Consider the following 23,848-nt stretch of genomic DNA (forward strand, 5'->3'; position numbering starts at 1 on the left):
CCGGCGCTAGAAGCTGTCTGCCCAACTTGTCTTCCGCGCATGCGCCACTCCGGTTCTCTGTGGATGGTTCCAGACGCTTCCATTCCATCCATAAAAGCAGAACACTGTGCAACCCACCCGGCATTCGCTGATATCAACTCCTGATGACGATGGCGGATACAGCTATCGAAAAGCTCGAGTTTTGTATTCGAAATGACGCGGCTTGTAAACCGAGAAGATTTTATTGAACACATAAACTTAGTTGTGGAGAGAGTATGTGCTGAAGTAGATTTAATGGATGAAGGGGTAATTCATACACAGTGGAGTTTCTTTGCGAGGCCGTCGTCTGACCCATTGTGGGTATGTTGCCTCGCTCTGAGACCCTTTCCACCTTGGACTAAAGGACAGATAAAGCAAGATTTATAGTAGAGATTTGCAGCTGTGCTTGGGCATCCTGATTTACCGCAAAAAATCACGCAGACGATAAAAAAACGCCACTTTACACGTTCCCAGGAAAGTATAGTTCATGACGGAAGAGCCGACTCTCAAGTTTTCGAGGGTGCATGTGGTAGGACGAGTCACACACATAGTATGTCTCACGCACATGTTGTTAATGACGATTACATGAAAATTTGAAAAATTCGCTCTTTCAGCGATAGACGCCATTCTTGTGTACCATCCACAAGTGGAACTGAGCGTGGGGTGCTTTGCTAAATTAAGTAGAATTCTCAAAACCAAGCTTCCGATGTGTGTAAAGCGGAAGGCAGAGAATAGGTCTTGTTATCAGTATTGACTTACCGCAGCGAAATAGGGACTTTCGATGCAGAGACCGAGCTAATACGGAGGATGGCTCAGCGAGAAGAGGAGAGAAGTACACGTTGAGAACTGCTAGGAGGGACAGGAAAACAAACAGGTGGGTTAGGGAACAGAATGGATGGAAGACGTCGTTGTGAACGGAATGAAAATGAAGTGGGAGCTGTTGGGACTTGTAGCTAGGTAAATGGGTGGTCGTGAACCAAGGGAGTCCGCTGCTGGATTCCAGGAGATACGGAGAGACCGATATGACTGTCTAATAGAAAATGATTAGGACATTTTAGAAAAGTGCAGTAGCAACATGGTGGCATATAGCTGAAAACTGTAATGTGTTTAAAAGTCCAGAAGAGATGTTAATGCGGCTGAGTCAGCTCTCCATATTATTCTACTGTGAACAGACGTCCGCCGTGGTGGACACGGCAGCGGCAGTGGCAGTAAGGATGCTGACCCCTTCAGGGGCCTGGACAGCCGAGAGAGTCGGAAGCGGTGGCCGGGCTGGCACGCCGGCCGCGCCGCCTGAATAAACAGCCGCTGGCCCTGGCGAGCTCATTATGCGCCGGAAAGAGCGAGGCGAGGCGAGGCGAGCAGCCGCGTGCTGTGTGGCCACGCAGCCGCGGACAGCGCCGAGATTGATGCTGCGACCGCCGATAACAAACAGCGGTAGCCGCCGCCCTTGACTGATGGGGCCCCACGCAACGGCAGCGGCGGCCTCGAACCCAGCTCCGCCCCGTCGTTGGCGCCACTCGCCCCACCTCTCTCAGTGGGACAATAACATCTTCAACCGGCGTCAAACGGTTGACTTTGCCCTGTCGAAGAAGGGCTCACTGCTCGGTATTACAGCTGGAGTAACGAACGATGGCAGTGGAGTCTAGACTTGTTCTGCGCATCTACGTCACGCGTTCTCCGACAGCACACGTGCGTTCAGTAGTGTTCTGAGCGCCCTTATGTGGATGTTGTAGCCAGTGTGAGCATTAAACGTAAACGTAGCGAGTCATTTGGTAAATTGTTATTCCATTTGTATCGAGCTGTCGCCACTGATAGTGTTCATAAGTGGCAAGTTCTGTATAAGCGAGCGAGAGACATAATTTGCAGAATAACCACGTGGTTTCAAGAGACAAGCACGTGTAGGAACCTATAGAGTCATAACGGTCGCTAGAAGCGCGACACTGCAATCCCCGTCTGTGTCTCAATCCGCCATTATTTGTGAATCGTTGTATAATTGCCGAGAATTCCAAGATACAGATTACAAGTTTATTGCGGTTTGTAAAATGACGAGCGATGTGCAAACAACTGGAGCTGATGATACTTCCGTCCACATCACTCAAGAATTCTGACGTCTGTTGGCACTACATTTAGCTTCTGTGCATGACCTCTCTTCTTGACATTGTGCCTGTTGTACACGTAATAATACAGCTCAGTGTTTCTCCACTTCTTTCATTTCTGTGATCTTCTTAGTCCACTCACTAATTGCGGAAAACAAGTCGTAGAAAACGTTTATTGCTGTCACGTTTAGCCGCGCGGGATTAGCCGAGCCGTGTAGGGCGCTGCAGTCATGGACTGTGCGGCCGGTCCCGGCGGAGGTTCGAGTCCTCCCCCGGGCATGGGTGTGTGTGTTTGTCCTTAGGATAATTTAGGTTAAGTAGTCTGTAAGCTTAGGGACTGATGACCTTAGCAGTTAAGTACCATAAGATTTCACACACATCTGATCTGTCACGTATAATAAATATGACGCAAGATCGGAAAGTAAAACACAGTAATTTTATTATAAAAAGTTTAATATATAACAAATAAAAAAAACACAAATGACTTTACATCTTTTACTTACTTTTGTATATAGTCACCAACGTTCTAACACGTTTCATCCATCGTGGTACCAGTTTAGATATGACCTGTTCGTATAAGTCCGTTTGGTTGGAGTACAGCCATCTGCGGACTACTGATTTCACTTCCGCATCTGTCACAAAGCGTTGGTCGGCCAGGAATTTCTTCGTAGGACCAAACAGATAAAAGTCAAACAGTGCAAGGTTCGGACTGGATGCTGGAGCACCCAAATTTGGCGATTTTTTCACGAAGAGGAGCAGCAACATGGGGGCGAGCATTGTCACGAAGAAGTTTTACACCGTCAGCAATAATATTGTGGCGTTCGTCACGAAGGACACGACGCAACTTAACTGAAGATTTAACGTAGGCTACAGCATTCAGCAAAGTCCACCCAAAACACACCATGCATATCCCAGAACACCGCCTTATGCCCTTTCCTGTCAGACTGAGCCACATTGAATTTTTTCGTACTGAAGAACCAGCATGTTTCCACTCCGTAAAGGCCTGCTTGGCTTCGGGCGTGTAGTAGTACGCCCACGACTGATCACCAGTGACGATTCCTTTGAGAAAGTCATGCGGCCTGACGCGTGATTGATCCAAGCTGATCATCATTCGCTGGTCCTTGTGGATATGTCAGGTTCTTAGGCACCTGTCGAGCACTAACTTTACGAAAGTTCAGCGTGTCGTGAACAATATCGTACACTGCACCGTGGGAAATGTTGAAGTGTTGCGATAAGGTTCGCAGTTGAACACGGTGGTCGTTCAAAATTGCTGCCTCGATGTCTCCGACATTCTGCGGAGTTGCAGTTGTTACCGGCCGCCCGGAGCGTGGCAGATCACTAAGATTCACACGGCACTCGTGGAAGAATGCACGCTGCTTGGAGACATTGCTACGATCCATACAGTCGTCCCCATACACGACCACGCATGTTCCTGTGAATTTCACTCGGTTAATGTCCTTTGTCCCACAAATATCGAATTACACTTCGCCGCTCTTCACAGGTTGACGATAGTAACATGCGCGCCATGTTAGTTTCGTAGTTCAGACTTATCTCGTTAGAGCTCCACATTGAAACAAAATACCCTACGTACTGCAAACTTCAAACTATATAGTTGGGAGATGTCAACATTGCAGCTGCAATACCAGGGGAAAAAATTATTGTGGGTTAATTTTCCATCTTTCCTCGTATTAATCTATTGAATGTGTGGGCAGTGATATACGCCAATGACACGGCTTCGCACTGCTCACAATCCGGGGAATCGGTGCTTAGATCTGACTTTTTCAAGAAAAGCGTTGCTTATGTACCGCTCCCCCCCCCCCCCCCCCCCCCCCCCCCCCCCAATGAACCATGGACCTTGCCGTTGGTGGGGAGGCTTGCGTGCCTCAGCGATACAGATAGCCGTACCGTAGGTACAACCACAACGGAGGGGTATCTGTTGAGAGGCCAGACAAACGTGTGGTTCCTGAAGAGGGGCAGCAGCCTTTTCAGTAGTTGCAAGGGCTACAGTCTGGATGATTGACTGATCTGGCCTTGTAACAATAACCAAAACGGCCTTGCTGTACTGGTACTGCGAACGGCTGAAAGCAAGGGGAAACTACGGCCGTAATTTTTCCCGAGGGCATGCAGCTTTACTGTATGATAAAATGATGATGGCGTCCTCTTGGGTAAAATATTCCGGAGGTAAAATAGTCCCCCATTCGGATCTCCAGGCGGGGACTACTCAGGAGGACGTCGTTATCAGGAGAAAGAAAACTGGCATTCTACGGATCGGAGCGTGGAATGTCAGATCCCTTAATCGGGCAGGTAGGTTAGAAAATTTAAAAAGGGAAATGGATAGGTTAAAGTTAGATATAGTGGGAATTAGTGAAGTTCGGTGGCAGGAGGAACAAGACTTTTTGTCAGGTGAAAACAGGGTTATAAAGACAAAGTCGAATAGGGGTAATGCAGGAGTAGGTTTAATAATGAATAGGAAAATAGGAATGCGGGCAAGCTACTACAAACAGCATAGTGAACGCATTATTGTGGCCAAGATAGATACGAAGCCCACACCTGCTACTGTAGTACAAGTTTATATGCCAACTAGCTCTGCAGATGACGAAGAAATTGAAGAAACGTATGATGAAATAAAAGAAATTATTCAGATAGTGAAGGGAGACGAAAATTTAATAGTCATGGGTGACTGGAATTCGAGTGTGGGAAAAGGGAGAGAAGGAAACGTAGTAGGTGAATATGGATTGGGGCTAAGAAATGAAAGAGGAAGCCGCCTGGTAGAATTTTGCACCGAGCACAACTTAATCATAGCTAACAGTTGGTTTAAGAATCATGATAGAAGGTTGTATACATGGAAGAACCCTGGAGATACTAAAAGGTCTCAGATAGATTATATAATGGTAAGAGGGAGATTTAGGAACCAGGTTTTAAATTGTAAGACATTTCCAGGAGCAGATGTGGACTCTGACCACAATCTTTTGGTTATGACCTGTAGATTAAAACTGAAGAAACTGCAAAAAGGTGGGAATTTAAGGAGATGGGACCTGGATAAACTGAAAGAACCAGAGGTTGTACAGAGTTTCAGGGAGAGCATAAGAGAACAATTGACAGGAATGGGAGAAAGAAATACAGTGGAAGAAGAATGGGTAGCTTTAAGGGATGAAGTAGTGAAGGCAGCAGAGGACCAAGTAGGTAAAAAGACGAGGGCTAGTAGAAATCCTTGGATAACAGAAGAAATATTGAATTTAATTGATGAAAGGAGAAAGTATAAAAATGCAGTAAATGAAGCAGGCGAAAAGGAATACAAACGTCTCAAAAATGAGATCGACAGGAAGTGCAAAATGGCTAAGAAGGGATGGCTAGAGGACAAATGTAAGGATGCAGAGGCTTATCTCACTAGGGGTAAGATAGATACAGCCTACAGGAAAATTAAAGAGACCTTTGGAGAAAAGAGAACAACTTGTATGAATATCAAGAGCTCAGATGGAAACCCAGTTCTAAGCAAAGAAGGGAAAGCAGAAAGGTGGAAGGAGTATATAGAGGGTCTATACAAGGGCGATGTACTTGAGGACAATATTATAGAAATTGAAGAGGATGTAGATGAGATGAAATGGGAGACACGATACTGCGTGAAGAGTTTGACAGAGCACTGAAAGACCTGAGTCGAAACAAGGCCCCGGAAGTAGACAACATTCCATTGGAACTACTGACGGCCTTGGGAGAGCCAGTCCTGACAAAACTCTGCCATCTGGTGAGCAAGATGTATGAGACAGGTGAAATACCCTCAGACTTCAAGAAGAATATAATAATTCCAATCCCAAAGAAAGCAGGAGTTGACAGATGTGGAAATTACCGAACTATCAGTTTAATAAGCCGCAGCTGCAAAATACTAACACGAATTCTTTACAGACGAATGAAAAAACTAGTAGAAGCCGACCTCGGGGAAGATGAGTTTGGATTCCGTAGAAATACTGGAACACGTGAGGCAATACTGACCTTACGACTTATCTTAGAAGAAAGATTAAGGAAAGGCAAACCTACGTTTCTAGCATTTGTAGGCTTAGAGAAAGCTTTTGACAATGTTGACTGGAATAATCTCCTTCGAATTCTAAAGGTGGCAGGGGTAAAATACAGGGAGCGAAAGGCTATTTACAATTTGTACAGAAACCAGATGGCAGTTATAAGAGTCGAGGGACATGAAAGGGAAGCAGTGGTTGGGAAGGGAGTAAGACAGGGTTGTAGCCTCTCCCCGATGTTATTCAATCTGTATATTGAGCAAGCAGTAAAGGAAACAAAAGAAAAATTTGGAGTAGGTATTAAAATCCATGGAGAAGAAATAAAAGCTTTGAGGTTCGCCGATGACATTGTAATTCTGTCAGAGACAGCAAAGGACTTGGAAGAACAGTTGAACGGAATGGATGGTGTCTTGAAGGGAGGATATAAGATGAGCATCAACAAAAGCAAAACGAGGATAATGGAATGTAGTCTAATTAAGTCGGGTGACGCAGAGGGAATTAGATTAGGAAATGAGACACTTAAAGTAGTCAAGGAGTTTTGCTATTTGGGGAGCAAAATAACTGATGATGGTCGAAATAGAGAGGATATAAAATATAGACTGGCAATGGCAAGGAAAGCATTTCTGAAGAAGAGAAATTTGTTAACATCGAGTATAGATTTAAGTGTCAGGAAGTCATTCTGGAAGTATTTGTATGGAGTGTAGCCATGTATGGAAGTGAAACATGGACGGTAAATAGTTTGGACAAGAAGAGAATAGAAGCTTTCGAAATGTGGTGCTACAGAAGAATGCTGAAGATTAGATGGGTAGATCACATAACTAATGAGGAAGTATTGAACAGGATAGGGGAGAAGAGAAGTTTGTGGCACAACTTGAGTAGAAGAAGGGATCGTTTGGTAGGACGTATTCTGAGGCATCAAGGGATCACAAATTTAGTATTGGAGGGCAGCGTGGAGGGTAAAAATTGTAGAGGGAGAGCAAGAGATGACTACACTAAACAGATTCAGAAGGATTTAGGTTGCAGTAGGTACTGGGAGATGAAGAAGCTTGCACAGGATAGAGTAGCGTGGAGAGCTGCATCAAACCAGTCTCAGGACTGAAGACCACAACAACAACAACAACAACAACAACAACAACAACATGTACCGCTAAATGTCAGGCAGGCAGAGCGCCTGGCACCCTGACAAACTCTTCGGAGACAGTTACGACGACGTTTAGCACTAAAACGGTACAAAATGCAGCTTAGGGAACACGTGATGATGAAGGTGACGAGGAAAAAGTCAGCAGTTTGGTCTCTTGATCCTAAGCCCGGAGAAAAGAGGATGTTACTTTCCCTATGCACTAGATTCTAATTGACGAGATTATCCTTTTCGCTGTAGCATTTACGACACAGCGTTGGCCTTTAGAAATCAGTCCACGCTGTATCTGAATGTGCCAGATATTACCCTAGGATAAGTTATTAGTGTGCGGCTTCGTACAGAAGGGTCTATCGCCTTTTCACAGCAGACAGTTTTCGAAATGTTCTGTTTTGAGGCTCTAGCGTTTTCCAAAATTACGGAAAGAAGAGAGTGATGATTTTGTTTTTCCGCTGCTGTGTTACTTGGCTACGGGAGAGTATTTGCTCGACGCTGAAATGAGTGAAACTGTTTATCATTGGTAACCTCTTTCCACTGACATCAAGTACATCATTTCGTTTCGAGGGGCTAAATAAAAGTTTCGATGTATCTGGCTCTGGTACGGAACACAAATGAGTTGAAGAGAGTATGCCTGCTCAGTAGCCTTTTGTACGAGCTATGTAAGCAGATCAGTGTACGCCTTGCAACCGGAGGAGGCCCGCTTTATATACATTCGAATATTGTGTATCATGTATTTTATAAAACATATTTCATTTTTTAAATCAAATACATCATATGAAAATGAACCAGTTGCAGGATATGCTCTATCTTCCTTCAAACTGGCAATTAGGATCTCTCAAAAATTATGGTTCTTCGGACGTTACTCTTACAGTTAATGTCTGTGTTAGGCCAGAACTAATCGTGTAGGAACTAAACCGAATGTCCTGTGGAGTAATGCAGGTGAACAACCCGAAATGTTTTCAGCTACCGCCAAAATGTTCGATTTTGATATAGCAAAAGAGGTGTGACTATTCTAATTTTCATTATTCCGGATGCGGGGTGTTGTTTCAGGTAAATTAAAATAACAACATTCACGAAATGCGCGTTCAAGGTGAAAAGTTAGAAGTGTAAAGTAGAGTAATATTTTTGCCGGGGGGAATGGTTACTTTCGACAAATGTTTGGTTTATTCTTCTGCTTCTGGGTTTTCATTCTCATAACGTTTTGGGCAACTGTTTGGCTTGTTATTCTTTTTCGGTGTTTTCATCATCATATTGTATCATCATGATGAATGCACTACTTTGATTCTGGAAGAACAGTTTCACCAATGTATGGTAATTTCATGTTTCTCATAACTTACCCGATTTTATTTTTAAGTAAACGAAGAATTTCATTCCGTGCATGAAATCTGAAAGAAGCTGCTTATAGTTGTAACACTAAAGCTTTGATACTTTGCTGCTTGTCACATTTGGGGCGTGTCTATAAGACGTGGGTATTAGTCTTATTGACCAGTTGTAAAATTTTGGCACCGATACTGAATTTCTAAACAAAAATTGTTCCATGCGAAAAATTGGAACTGTTGGCTTCGCACCAAGGTTCTCTCTCTCTCTCTCTCTCTCTCTCTCTCTCTCTCTCTCTGCTTCCCTCCCCTCTTCCCTCCCCTCTTCCTCCCCTGAACGAAAGTTATGACAGAGTTCCTATTTCCATATAATGAGAGAGATCGGTGGGTTGATTAAAGCATGTCTTGTACAATGAGGCGTGATCTCATCAGTTTAGTTACGTCTTTCGGACTGCTCATCGTTGTGCATAATAGAACGTTACAGTAAACGATTTCCCACAGTACATTCATGTCAGGGACAAGAGATGATATGATGGAGAAAGTGAAATTATCTCGAGGTCTCGGCTTTGCAGTGTTCGGTGATATCCCGCACGGTTCTGTAATTGTAATCATTTGTGCATCACCATGTACTTAATATGTAATATAAAAATTTCGACTATTTATTCTTTTTCGTGTTTTCACAAAAGTTTTTGTAGAGTGGATTCCCATTTGTAATACCCAGCAATAGTGTCATGACGTCAATATACGAGGGTTGGAACTTTAATAGTGGCAACTGTTTATTTACAGCTCGTACAAAGTAGATACGTGTTTCAAAGTTTCACTGACCTTCAAAGTAGTCACCAGCATTATGTACAACCCGTTGCCAGCGATTTGGAAGTCTTAGAATACTCTTAGCAGTGCCAGTTGTGTTGACAGTTCGAGCTGCGCGGTCTACTGCCCGACGAATTTGCAGCATTTCTGAAGCTAATGCCGTGAAGTGTTTCCTTCAGTTTAGAAATCGAGTTGAACACAGGAGGGCTTAAGTCAGGGGAGTGCAGTAGGTGGTATAGCACTTTGCAGCCCCATCAGTCAAAAAAATCAGTAACAGCCGGCACTGTACGTGGTTTAGCATTGTCCTGCAAAATGATGGTCAGATCTTGCAGAAAGTGTCATCACTTCTGTCTCTAAGATGCTCGTAGATTGTATTCCAAAAATAAACAACATAGAGACAGAAGTGATGACACTTTCTGCAGGACCTGACCATCATTTTGCAGGACAATGCTCAAGCACGCACAGTGCAAGCTGTTCCTGACTTGTTTGACTGATGGGGCTGCTAAGTGCTATACCACCTACTGCACTCCCCTAACTTAAACCCTCGTGTGTTCAACTCGATTTCTAAACTGAATGAAACACTTCACGGCATTAGCTTCAGAAATGCTACAAATTCGTTGGGCAGTAGACCGCGCAGCTCGAACTGTCAACACAACTGGCACTGCTGAGAGTATTCTACAACTTCCAAATCGCTGGCAACGGGTTTTACACAATGCTGGTGACTACTTTGAAGGTCAGTAAAACTTTGAAACACGTATCTATTTTGTACGAGCTGTGAATAAATAGTTGCCACTATTAAAGTTCCAACCCTTGTATAATGGTAAACATGGTTGCACAATTGCGTGCGAGCTTTCTTTACGATTCTTGCACGAACACCGAGCGCCATGGTTAACCCACTAGACTTGTGCACGGCAGGATCAGGGTTCAAATCACCCAGTAAAAAAGATATCATATCTCCGTGATATCCTTAAATAGCTGCATGTACTTCTCCATTTGAGCTTTGCTCGTGTCTTTAGGGCGTTAAACATGAAAACTACAGTATTGTGGTGAGGGAAACGGTCAAAACCCAATGCTTGTACGTAACAAGCACAGAGTTAGTGCTCTTATGTAAAAAAAGCGGACATCACTGTAATACATCTGACTTTTAAACTATTTTTAGTACAGAGCAATAAAGAAACTTCTTTTGCTCTATCAGCACGTTGTATGTACAAGGGGCATTCCGTAAACGGATAGTTATTCTCTGGATTCCCCTCTTGGTCGTTCTGTGGATGCGTTACACCTTGAATATACAGGGTGTTACAAAAAGGTACGGCCAAACTTTCAGGAAACATTCCTCACACACAAATAAAGAAAAGATGTTATGTGGACATGTGTCTGGAAACGCTTAATTTCCATGTTAGAGCTCATTTTAGTTTCATCAGTATGTACTGTATTTCTTCGATTCACCGCCAGTTGGCCCAATTGAAGGAAGGTAATGTTGACTTCGGTGCTTGTGTTGACCAGCGACTCATTGGTCTACATTGTTGGTGATGTCTTGATTGGGCCCAATGTTCTTCCACCTACGCTCAATGGAGCACGTTATCATGATTTCATACGGGATACTCTACCTGTGCTGCTAGAACATGTGCCTTTACAAGTACGACACAACATGTGGTTCATGCAAGATGAAGCTTCTGCACATTTCAGTCGAAGTGTTCGTACGCTTCTCAACAACAGATCCGGTGACCGATGGATTGGTAGAGGCGGACCAATTCCGTGGCCTCCACGCTCTCCTGACCTCAACCCTCTTGACTTTCATTTATGGGGGCATTTGAAAGCTCTTGTTTACGCAACCCCGGTACCAAATGTACAGACTCTTCGTGATTGTATTGTGGACGGCTGTGATACAATACGCCATTCTCCAGGGCTGCATCAGAGCATCAGGGATTCCATGCGACGGAGGGTGGATGCATGTATCCTCGCTAACGGAGGACATTTTGAACATTTCCTGTAACAAAGTGTTTGAAGTCACGCTGGTACGTTCTGTTGCCGTGTGTTTCCATTCCATGATTAATGTGATTTGAAGAGAAGTAATAAAATGAGCTCTAACATGGAAAGTAAGCGCTTCCGGACACATGTCCACATAACATATTTTCTTTCTTTGTGTGTGAGGAATGTTTCCTGAAAGTTTGGCCTTACCTTTTTGTAACACCCTGTATACACCGACTGGTGCTACACTCACTGTCTTCTCAGATAGTCCATTATCATCACAAATCTGTGCAACACAAGCTTTCATATGGTTTCCCACCTGTGTTGCTCCTTGTTCATCAGCAGTGGAATATCCAATTTGAATCCAGAGTGTGGCTGTCTTGCACGTTTAGTATCAACAGCGGTAATAAACGTCAGTCTAATGGATCTTAAAGTGAATGAGGTTAGGAGTCACGACTATTTCATTTAAGTTTCCCAGCGTATTTTCCTTGGATGAAAGATGCAATGTTCAGCCTAAGATTTACAGGGAACAAAAAGTAACATGCATTTTGACCGTTTGCGTGGCGAAAGAAATACATACTGGTAAAATAGGGAAAGGAGAAAAATGAGACCGCACTGTGCACTTATTTGGTTTGCTGCTTTGGACTTCGGGTCGTGTTCGGAGCGTCATTGTCCACTTCTTCAACGTACCGTTGTAATATTTATCATAAAACGTTGGTTTTCACGGTCGTTAGTTGTATCTATACTGACGCTATTTTATGAACATTAGGCCGTGGTCTACGACATGTTTCCGTGCGTATCGTTTGGTCCTCCGCTGCAGAAGACGTCCTCAGAGGCGAGAAAGAGGGAGTCAATCAATTTTCGAACGTAAACTTTTTTGGATAGACGATATTGCAGTTAAGACCAGCTAAACAAGTTTACTTTTGAATAACTGCAGCTTCTAATAGGTAAACAAGTAATCATTTTAAAAATAACTATTGGTCATGTTTTTTATCTGAGTTCATTGTAACGGTTTTATCTTCGCGTTCAGGAGGTGAAGGAATCAGAAGATTTGTAATCATAATATGGTTGATCGAATGCACATTGCGCATTTTGTCGGTTTGTGGAAGCTAAGAGCCTAGGGAGCTGTTCACCTGGCTTGATTTCGATCTTCTCATTGTTGTTACCGTAAGAATCTGCTGGAGCACTATCGCGGGAGAGTTCAGGTCACACATGGCAGCGTCTCCAGAAGTGTGTCCTCGGTTTTTTGGAGGGGACTAGTCGAGCCGTTGTCGTCCCACGGGCGACATGTGCCCGCTGTGATTGCTATCCGCTGGCGACGTCCGAGGTGTCAATTTATGTTAATACGGGGACAGTTTTGTTAGCCGTGTCGCCCGATAGCCAATGTTGACTGGCGCCATCTAGGCGTAAATGATGAAGCAGGCTTCCTACATCTTCCCCGGAGAGGAGCGCTGTTGTGACTTTGTTGTTCTGACGCCTCTATCTGTTTGTGGTTGTCTTCCGAAGTGCCTCTCCGAAAAATGCGTCAGTCCGAACAAGTTATTGATTCATATAGTCAACCATAGACACCTATCGTATCAAAAAAGAGATACATGTCTCAGTCTCGAATGTCTTCTTCAGCTGATGAAGCTCAGATAACAACAACTTCATTTGACCCTAGTTTCTTATGCTATATATAGGCTGCCAAACCACAGTAGTCAGTACGGATTACGTAATGGACTTAACTCTTCTTCATGCGTTCACGGTTGCTTATTAATAGTTAATACATAGAGAAAGGAAGACGTCCCTTCCTCCTCCCCCCTCTCCCTCTCCCCCCCCTCTCTCTCCCACCCTCCCTCTCCCTCTTTCTGTGTGTTTGTGCCTATAATGTACATAAAAATCAAAGGTCCGTAAAAGTCTTCGCTTATTTAAAACGGTAGATGAAACGTGGATGGCTAGCAGTAGCCAAAATTGTGATCCCAGCGTGAAAACAATCGGTGCAGATGTGAAAGAAACGAAATGTGTAGTGCATTCCAAAAGAGTCATGCTGTTCCTGTGTGCGATTCTTCAGAAAATATTTCGTGAGAAATGGTCATTAGTAAAATTACAAGCCCTCTTTGCACTGCAGTCTCTACAGGCGCCATTTAACGTACAGCTGTTTACTACTACTACTACTACTACTACTACTAAAGTGACACGAAATTAGGCACCTCAAGGTCACACCCTGTTTCTGTGTTTTGATTCTCCAAGAAAGGGATATAAATGAAAACGGAAACGTACGGAATACGACGATTTAGACCAAAGATAGCATTTATAACTGTAAGTAGATACCACGTCAGATGAGAGTATCCGACTGCAAGCAAATACAGGGTGATTTCGGGAAAAAAAATCATTATTCTAGCTCAGAGACCTCCGTTCTTTGTCTTCTCTGCTCATTTGGTTTTTGATCAGAAAGTATAATGGTGGCCAAAAATTCGCAAGAACGAATTTTGTGTAAAATGCATTCATTGTTTCCTGCGGACAACAGTCTTGTAGTATCTTCGGTAAAAGTGGGCTTTGATAAAACCATACGCAGAAATGTACTTTGCTCGCCTTTAACGTAAATAGTGGCCTGAAAGTACCTACAGTCAGTTTTCTGTAGTGTATATCGGTGATTTGGGTGATGAGTACAGGGACGGAGGATCAGTAAGAGCTGGAAACAAAAAGTTTTCGGTAGGCAGGGAATACTCTCGGTCGGATCAAAGCGAGCCGTCGGGATCAAAATCCTGGCGGTGTCATACAAGTAGTAGAGCGCTGCCGCGCACGGAGTCTCACAAATAAAATGCGTTCGTAGGTAGAATGATGAAATAATTTTGTTTTAAATGTTACCAAATTAATTTTACAGTTTTTTAGTAACTTTCTTGCTTTAAGTTTCTACAAGGTCTAACAGAACGCAAATTCATCGGCGACGACATTTTTCGTTACATAGGCGGAACAGTTTTTCTTATCTCAGTTTCTTTCACGATAAAATATGTATCAGATGCATCTATAAACTTTCGGAATACTCATATATTTTTTCAGTCCAAATATGTCAGTGGTTCTGTTCTCCTAAGATGATGTTTAATTTTTTTAATAGCGGCTGACAAGAATTCTCTGCGCCATATTATAGACTAAAAGTAGTGATGCCTAACATTTTTTCGAAATTTTTACTAAATCTGAAGTTATCACTAACTGGGCAATGTATGGCAGCAAGATGACCTTGAGATGCCTATTTTTGTGATTGCTGCTATTCTATTAAGCAATTCTGTACATTTATGCCTAATTATTATAGTGTATTATTGTATGATAGTTATTATATTATGTGTAGGACACTTTGCTCACACTCGGTGGAAACTGAGCAAAAGCTAAAACTTGCTCGTGAAAGACAAAGAAAGATCGAGGGCTCGAGTCCCAGTCTGTCTCATACTTCTGATCTGGTAGGAAGTTTCTCACCAGCGCACACTCCACTGCACATTGAAAATTTCATTCAGAGCTAAAGAGGTACATGTTTAGGTTTTTATTCGTATTACTAAATCACATCAAGGAATGATCTCCAACAGCTCGTGTCTTGTAATGAGACCCTGTTCTACTGCTAATACATTCTTATGACTTCAGTAACTGTGGCGCAGTATTGTCTGAACTTACTTCCATGTCTCTTTCTTTCCCAGACTCTCTGATCGGCGTTCATTGCACTCACGGACTCAACAGAACTGCATATTTCGTCTGCAGGTGAGTTCTACTCAGATTCATATGTATTTCATGGAAAAAATCGACTGTTCAGTCACATATGTTATTGTGAGTTGTTTTATGTTATTCAGTATCATTTTAATAAGTTCACATCTTGACCGCATGGTTTACCTATGTCAGAAATCCGTGAGAGAAATCACTGTAGACATTGTAATTGCGTATTTGAAGCACACTGAGTAACTAGCTAAACAACAGTCGTTGGATGTACACTGAAGCGCCAAAGAAACTGTTATAGGCATGCGTATTCAAATACAAGAAGATGTAAACTGGCAGAACACGGCGCTGCGGTCGGCAACGGCTATGTAAGATACCAAGTGCCTGGCGCAGTTTTTAGATCGGTTACTGCTGTTACAACTGCAGGTTATGAACATTTCAGTGAGTTTGAACGTGGTGTTATAGTCGGTGCGCGAGTGATGGCACGCAGCATCTCCGAGGTAGCGATGAAGTGGGAATTTTCCCGTACAACCATTACATGAATGTACCGCGAATATCAGGGATCAGGTAAAACATCAAATCTCCCACATTGCTACGGCAGAAAAAAGATCCAGCAAGAACGGAACCAACGACGACTGAAAAGAATCGTTCGGAGTGACAGAAGTCCAACTCGTCCGGAAATTGCTGCAGATTTCAAAGCTGGGCCATCAAAAAGTGTCAGCGCGCGAACCATTCAACGAAGCATCATCTATATGGGATTTCGGAGCCGAAGGCCCACTCGTGCACCCTTGATGACTGCACGACACAAAGCTTTACGCCTCGCCTGGGCCCGTCAACACCGACATCGGACTTTTGATGACTGGAAACACGTTGCCCGATTGGACGAGTCTCGTTTTAAATTGAATTGAGCGGATGGACGTACAGAGGTATGGAGACAGCAACATGAATCTATTGACTCTGCAAGTCATCAGGGGACTGGTCAAGCTGGTGGAGGCTCTGTAATGGTGTGGGCGTGTGCAGTTGTAGTGATATGGGAACCCTGATACGTCTAGATACGACACGTACGTAAGCAACGTGTCTGTCACCTGCATCCATTAACGTCCATTGTGCATTCCGACGGACTTGGGAAATTCTAGCAGGACAATGAGACACCCCACACGTTCAGAATTGCTACAGAGTGGCTCCAGGAACACTATTCTGAGTTTAAACACTTCCGCTGGTCACCAAACTCGCCAGACATGTTTGTTATTGAGCATATCTGGGATCCCTTGCAACGTGCTCTTCAGAAGAGATCTCCACCCCCTTGTCCTTTTATGAATTTATGGACAGCCCTGCAGGATTCATGGTGTCAGTTCCCTCCAACACTTCCTCAGACATTAGTCGAGTCCATGCACGTCGTGTTGTGCACTTCTGAGTGCTCGCGTGGGCTCTGCACGATATTAGGCAAGTGTACCAGTTTCTTTGGCTCTTCAGTGTACATTGCTTCTGGCGCAAGTCGTTTATAATTTCGTAACAATATTAAAATGTTGTTATAATCTCGAGACTGTTGTAACAGGCCAGTAGGAATCGCATTTCCCCTAGCCACAACATTTGTTCTCCACTGTGTGTTGGCCGGCCGGAGTGGCCGTGCGGTTCTGCTACAATCTGGAGCCGAGCGACCGCTACGGTCGCAGGTTTGAATCCTGCCTCGGGCATGGGTGTGTGTGATGTCCTTAGGTTAGTTAGGTTTAATTAGTTCTAAGTTCTAGGCGACTAATGACCTCAGAAGTTAAGTCGCATAGTGCTCAGAGCCATTTGAACCACTATGTGTTACAGATTTCCTTTTGATAATTGACCTTCATACCGATAGATGTTGCTGTTGATAAATTAACATGTTTTGTGTGCGACACGATTGCCAGCCATGTTACAGACGCTAAATACATTCGTTGTCTTACGATGATAGAAACACTTTCCCTAATGATCTGATGACTAGCGTTGGCCGTTTCTGCACCATGTCCCAAGTAATCACAAGTGTGGGGAAGATGCAGTTTTCTTTGATGTTGAGTAACAGCTTCCAGGTATCTTTCATCGAGGTTATTTGGAATTTTTGGTTTCCCGACATTTTTGCGTGTAAGCATGTTACAAGGCCTTAGTGGTCACCAAATTCATCTGCATACCCAACGGATGGACGACACGCGACCGCGACAGGTACGGGGGGTGGGGGGTGGGGGGGGACTCTTGCATTGTACCCTCTAAGACAAAAAAAAAAGGACCACGATGGAATTATAATCGGTAGATGTAACGAACACGTACGGACAAACAAGTGATTACAATTTGAGAAAAATTGGATGAGTTAGTCAAGAGAAAGAACTTCACAAATTGATCAAGTCAATAAAGCATTGATCAACGTCTGGCCCTTATGCAAGCAATTATTCGGTTTGACATCGGTTGATAGGGTTGTTGGATGCCCTACGGAGGGATGTGGTGCCAAATACCAAGGGAACTGAAGTGTGAATGGAAATTTGGATTGAGGTGGAGGCCTGCTAGTGTAGCCCGTGCAGTCGTGCAAAGTCATTGAGCTAGGGTGGCGTAGTAGTTAGCGCATCTGCCTAGTGAGCAGGAGACCAGTGTTCGAATCCTGGCCTTGGTACAAATTTTCATTCGTAGCTTCAGTCTATATATAAACATAATAGATGTTCGACACTTGAAAAGATCTTTGGAACCACTTAGTATAATTTAATTTTACAGTTTAGATATCTTTAATATAGATAAGGATATTGTATGGAATGATTGGTTATAAAGAATTAAATATCACCTAGAAAAAAGTAAAAGTTCCGTTATTGATTTTTTGTTTGTTTTGTAGGTACACATCAGCAGTAATGACACACTGAAATTCCCCCGCCAGAATACCGTAACACGGTACTAGAGTAGCCGAAAGAAACTGGCGTAACCCCCGTTGCTAAAGTGGAACTTCTACATCTACATTTATACTCCGCAAGCCACCCAACGGTGTGTGGCGGAGGGCACTTTACGTGCCACTGTCATTACCTCCCTTTCCTGTTCCACTCGCGTATGGTTCGCGGGAAGAACGACTGTCTGAAAGCCTCCGTGCGCGCTCTAATCTCTCTAATTTTACATTCGTGATCTCCTCGGGAGGTATAAGTAGGGGGAAGCAATATATTCGATACCTCATCCAGAAACGCACCCTCTCGAAACCTGGCGAGCAAGCTACACCGCGATGCAGAGCGCCTCTCTTGCAGAGTCTGCCACTCGAGTTTGTTAAACATCTCCGTAACGCTATCATGGTTACCAGATAACCCTGTGACGAAACGCGCCACTCTTCTTTGGATCTTCTCTATCTCCTCCGACAACCCGATCTGGTACGGATCCCACACTGATGAGCAATACTCAAGTATAGGTCGAACGAGTGTTTTGTAAGCTACCTCCTTTGTTGATGGACTACATTTTCTAAGGACTCTCCCAATGAATCTCAACCTGGTACCCGCCTTACCAACAATTAATTTTATATGATCATTCCACTTCAAATCGTTCCGCACGCATACTCCCAGATGTTTTACAGAAGTAACTGCTACCAGTGTTTGTTCCGCTATCATATAATCATACAATAAAGGATCCTTCTTTCTATGTATTCGCAATACATTACATTTGTCTACGTTAAGGGTCAGTTGCCACTCCCTGCACCAAGTGCCTATCCGCTGTAGATCTTCCTGCATTTCGCTACAATTTTCTAATGCTGCAACTTCTCTGTATACTACAGCATCATCCGCGAAAAGCCGCGTGGGACTTCCGACACTATCTACTAGGTCATTTATATATATTGTGAAAAGCAATGGTCCCATAACACTCCCCTGTGGCACGCCAGAGGTTACTTTAACGTCTGTAGACGTCTCTGCATTGATAACAACATGCTGTGTTCTGTTTGCTAAAAACTCTTCAATCCAGACACACAGCTGGTCTGATATTCCGTAGGCTCTTACTTTGTTTATCAGGCGACAGTGCGGAACTGTATCGAACGCCTTCCGGAAGTCAAGAAAAATAGCATCTACCTGGGAGCCTGTATCTAATATTTTCTGGGTCTCATGAACAAATAAAGCGAGTTGGGTCTCACACGATCGCTGTTTCCGGAATCCATGTTGATTCCTACATAGTAGATTCTGGGTTTCCAAAAACGACATGATACTCGAGCAAAAAACATGTTCTAAAATTCTACAACAGATCGACGTCAGAGATATAGGTCTATAGTTTTGCGCATCTGCTCGACGACCCTTCTTGAAGACTGGGAGTACCTGTGCTCTTTTCCAATCATTTGGAACCTTCCGTTCCTCTAGAGACTTGCGGTACACGGCTGTTAGAAGGGGGGCAAGTTCTTTCGCGTACTCTGTGTAGAATCGAATTGGTATCCCGTCAGGTCCAGTGGACTTTCCTCTGTTGAGTGATTCCAGTTGCTTTTCTATTCCTTGGACACTTATTTCAATGTCAGCCATTTTTTCGTTTGTGCGAGGATTTAGAGAAGGAACTGCAGTGCGGTCTTCCTCAGTGAAACAGCTTTGGAAAAAGGTGTTTAGTATTTCAGCTTTACGCGTGTCATCCTCTGTTTCAATGCCATCATAATCCCGGAGTGTCTGGATATGCTGTTTCGAGCCACTTACTGATTTAACGTAAGACCAGAACTTCCTAGGATTTTCTGTCAAGTCGGTACATAGAATTTCACTTTCGAATTCACTGAACGCTTCACGCATAGCCCTCCTTACGCTAACTTTGACATCGTTTAGCTTCTGTTTGTCTGAGAGGTTTTGGGTGCGTTTAAACTTAAGAGTGAAACTCTCTTTGCCTTCGCAGTAGTTTCCTAACTTTGTTGTTGTACCACGGTGGGTTTTTCCCGTCCCTCACAGTTTACTCGGCACGTACCTGTCTAAAACGCATTTTACGATTGCCTTGAACTTTTTCCGTAAACACTCAACATTGTCAGTGTCGGAACAGAAATTTTCGTTTTGATCTGTTAGGTAGTCTGAAATCTGCCCTCTATTACTCTTGCTAAACAGATAAACCTTCCTCCCTTTTTTTATATTCCTACTAACTTCCATATTCAGGGATGCTGCAACGGCCTTATGATCACTGATTCCCTGTTCTGTACATTGTTGTTGTTGTTGTGGTCTTCAGTCCTGAGACTGGTTTGATGCAGCTCTCCATGCTACTCTATCCTGTGCAAGCTTTTTCATCTCCCAGTACCTACTGCAACCTACATCCTTCTGAATCTGCTTAGTGTATTCATCTCTTGGTCTCCCCCTACGATTTTTACCCTCCACGCTGCCCTCCAATAATAAATTGGTGATCCCTTGATGCCTCAGAACATGTCCTACCAACCGATCCCTTCTTCTGGTCAAGTTGTGCCACAAATTTCTCTTCTCCCCAATTCTATTCAATACCTCCTCATTAGTTATGTGATCTACCCATCTAATCTTCAGCATTCTTTTGTAGCACCACATTTCGAAAGCTTCTATTCTCTTCTTGTCCAAACTATTTATCGTCCATGTTTCACTTCCATACATGGCTACACTCCATACGAATACTTTCAGAAATGACTTCCTGACACTTAAATCAATACTGGATGTTAACAAATTTCTCTTCTTCAGAAACGCTTTCCTTGCCATTGCCAGCCTACATTTTATATCCTCTCTACTTCGACCATCATCAGTTATTTTACTCCCTAAATAGCAAAACTCCTTTACTACTTTAAGTGCCTCATTTCCTAATCTAATTCCCTTAGCATCACCCGACTTAATTAGACTACATTCCATTAACCTTGTTTTGCTTTTGTTGATGTTCATCTTATATCCTCCTTTCAAGACACTGTCCATTCCATTCAACTGCTCTTCCAAGTCCTTTGCTGTCTCTGACAGAATTACAATGTCATCGGCGAACCTCAAAGTTTTTATTTCTTCTCCATGAATTTTAATAGCTGCTCCGAATTTTTCTTTTGTTTCCTTTACTGCTTGCTCAATATACAGATTGAACAACATCGGGGAGAGGCTACAACCCTGTCTTACTCCCTTCCCAACCACTGCTTCCTTTTCATGCCCCTCGACTCTTATAACTGCCATCTGGGTTCTGTACAAATTGTAAATAGCCTTTCGCTCCCTGTATTTTACCCCTGCCACCTTTAGAATTTGAAAGAGAATATTCCAGTCAACATTGTCTGTACATACAGAGTCGAAAAGTTCGGGTCTGTTTGTTATCAGTAGGTCCAAGATGTTATCTCCACGAGTCGGTTCTCTGTTTAATTGCTCGAGGTAATTTTCTATACCACCGGATACATTGCAGCTGTATCAGGCCAATCCAGATGTTTTCTTTAGCCGTCTGAATTGGTCTGATACAACTACAACTTTCCGAAAAGAATTACCGCTCAATGATAATTATCGTATGGCACTGATAGCCGGGAGTCACCACCTGGGGAAGTTCGGCTGCAGAGTTGCAAGTCCTTTCAATTGGTGCCACATGGTGCGACTTGGATCCCTCTGATGATGAAATGATGACAAAGAAAACACAGCACCCAGTCCCCGAAGGGAGAAATTCTCCCGACTTGGCCGGAATCGAACCCACTCAAGCTAAGGAGGCGGACACCGTACGATACTCCACTTCATCAGAGGGCTACGCCAATTTGTTGTGGCTCTTCTAGCAGTGTGTTACGGTATGCCGGGGCGGTGGTTTGAATGTGTGACATTACTGCTGAAATGTACATGCCAACAAAAAATTCATAGCACAACTTTTGTTTTCCCGCAGTATTAATTAAATCATTATGATTACCACTTGTAAAAATCTCGGCGTAATTCAGTGACCTGTGTGGCAGTTCGGCAGTTACTGGCAATCTCAATAACGGAATAAGATTGCGACGTTTCCCTGACTTAACTGTGCAGCCATCCACAAAGGCATCGGACACTATGATCGACAGCGGCCGAACTAGTCCCACTGTAGGTTGTACCCTTTTCGCAACGACTAATGTGGAGACCACTCGACAGGCTCTACCGCCATGTGAGGACACGGAGATTCTAGTGGATGACGCGTCGTCACAACCACTACCATTGAAATGGAAGAGCGCAAACCTAGCAGCAGTCGACAGAAACACACATCGCGCCCGAGATCAGGAAGCTTACCAAGGAATCGAAAGCAACCTTTCCTGTCGAATTTGGGATTTCATCCTCTCAGCATTCTTCTGCTGCACATCCGGGTCAAGGTGCAACGTCAGGAGATTCCAGCCTACAACCTTAACAGATGGAGGTCGAATGACGAAAATGATAATATGGGGTAGTTACATCCAGTGGCTCTAGGTTGATTGCCGTTTAAAGAAAGAGACAATGTAACACTTAAAATTATTATTATTTCAGGTACTGAATGTCCGCAGCTCGTGATCGTGCGGTAGCGTTCTCGCTTCCCACGCCCGGGTTCCCGGGTTCGATTCCCGGCGGGGTCAGGGATTTTCCCTGCCTCGTGATGACTGGGTGTTGTGTGATGTCCTTAGGTTAGTTAGGTTTAAGTAGTTCTAAGTTCTAGGGGACTGATGACCATAGATGTTAAGTCCGATAGCGCTCAGAGCGATTTGAACCATTTTTTGAGGTACTGAATGTAAAAATTGGAATAAAAGCTTGACACTCAGCAAGCAACTTACTATTGCTCGATGCTTTAGACAGAAAAGTATCGAAGCTTTTGAATCTAATAAAACATAATGATACGAAGTTACTGAAAAAAAGATGTCCTTGAGGAATTGAAGTCCTCGAACAGCTCTAGTGCGCTCGTGCCCAGATGAGTTGGCCACTATATGACTGGAAAACCGTGGCCAGATCAGATCGAGTCTCGATTTCAGTTGATAAGAGCTGTTGGTGTTGTTCCAGTGTGGCGTAGACCCCACGAAACCATGGACCTAAGTTGTCAATAAGGCAGAATGCAAGCTTGTGGTGGCTCCATAATGATGTGGGTTGTGTTCCCATGGAATGGACTAGGTTCTCTAGTCCAACTGTACCGCTCATTGACTGGAAATGGTTATGAAAGACATCATGTTTACGCCAGTGGTTGTTAAACTTTTTATTTCCACTATTGCAATTTCGACCTTAGGCCATCATCAAGTGCAGCTGAAATATGAAATGTTTATTACAAAAATCGTTGTGTATTTTGACATTAAACGGGTTACAGATATTATTTTTGTTCTGAGTACAGCGCCATTGCAGTCCAGCGATTGTACTAGCAAGCATGGAGTTATGCACTCGTTTTACAATTATGGAACATTAATTTCTTAAAAACCTACTCTTAATGTTAGATGGGCATAGGAACATAACATAATTTACTTCTTCATAGCTTTTTTTTAAAAACTTCATAGTTAAAACACGTGTGAAGGTTTTACAGCGTTTACTCAGAAGAAAAATAATATCTGTAACCCATTTAATGTCAAAATACACAACGATCTTTGTAATAAACATTTTGTATTTGAACTGCACTTGTTAATGGCCTAAGGCCGAAATTGCAATAGTGGAAATAAAAAGTTTAACAGTCACTGGCGTAAATATGATGTCTTTCAAAAAATTTCACGTGACTGTGAATCCCAGTTGTGAAAAGGAAATGGTTATGTACGGCTACTTGGAGACATGTTGCCAAACAACGATGGGAATTTTTATGGATGACAATGCGGCATGCCAGTAGGGCACAGTTGGTCGCAATTGGTTTCAAGAAGATTCTGGAAAATTCAATCGAATGACTTGGCCACCCAGAACGCCCGATATGAATCCCATGGAACTTTTATAGGGCATAATCTTGAGATCAGTTCGTGCACAA

General features: G+C 43.4%; 1 protein-coding gene across 1 annotated transcript in view; it reads left to right on the forward strand.

Moving 5' to 3' along the window:
- The window catches only part of LOC126413271 (uncharacterized), a 492,894-nt gene that overhangs the window by 415,675 nt on the left and 53,371 nt on the right, over nt 1–23,848 (forward strand). The window contains exon 7 of the mRNA XM_050083175.1: nt 15,016–15,076. Coding sequence (XP_049939132.1) covers nt 15,016–15,076 — 61 coding nt within the window. The remainder of the gene's footprint in view (nt 1–15,015; nt 15,077–23,848) is intronic.

This window comes from Schistocerca serialis, chromosome 1, assembly GCF_023864345.2.
Source record: "Schistocerca serialis cubense isolate TAMUIC-IGC-003099 chromosome 1, iqSchSeri2.2, whole genome shotgun sequence".
NCBI lineage: Eukaryota > Metazoa > Arthropoda > Insecta > Orthoptera > Acrididae > Schistocerca > Schistocerca serialis.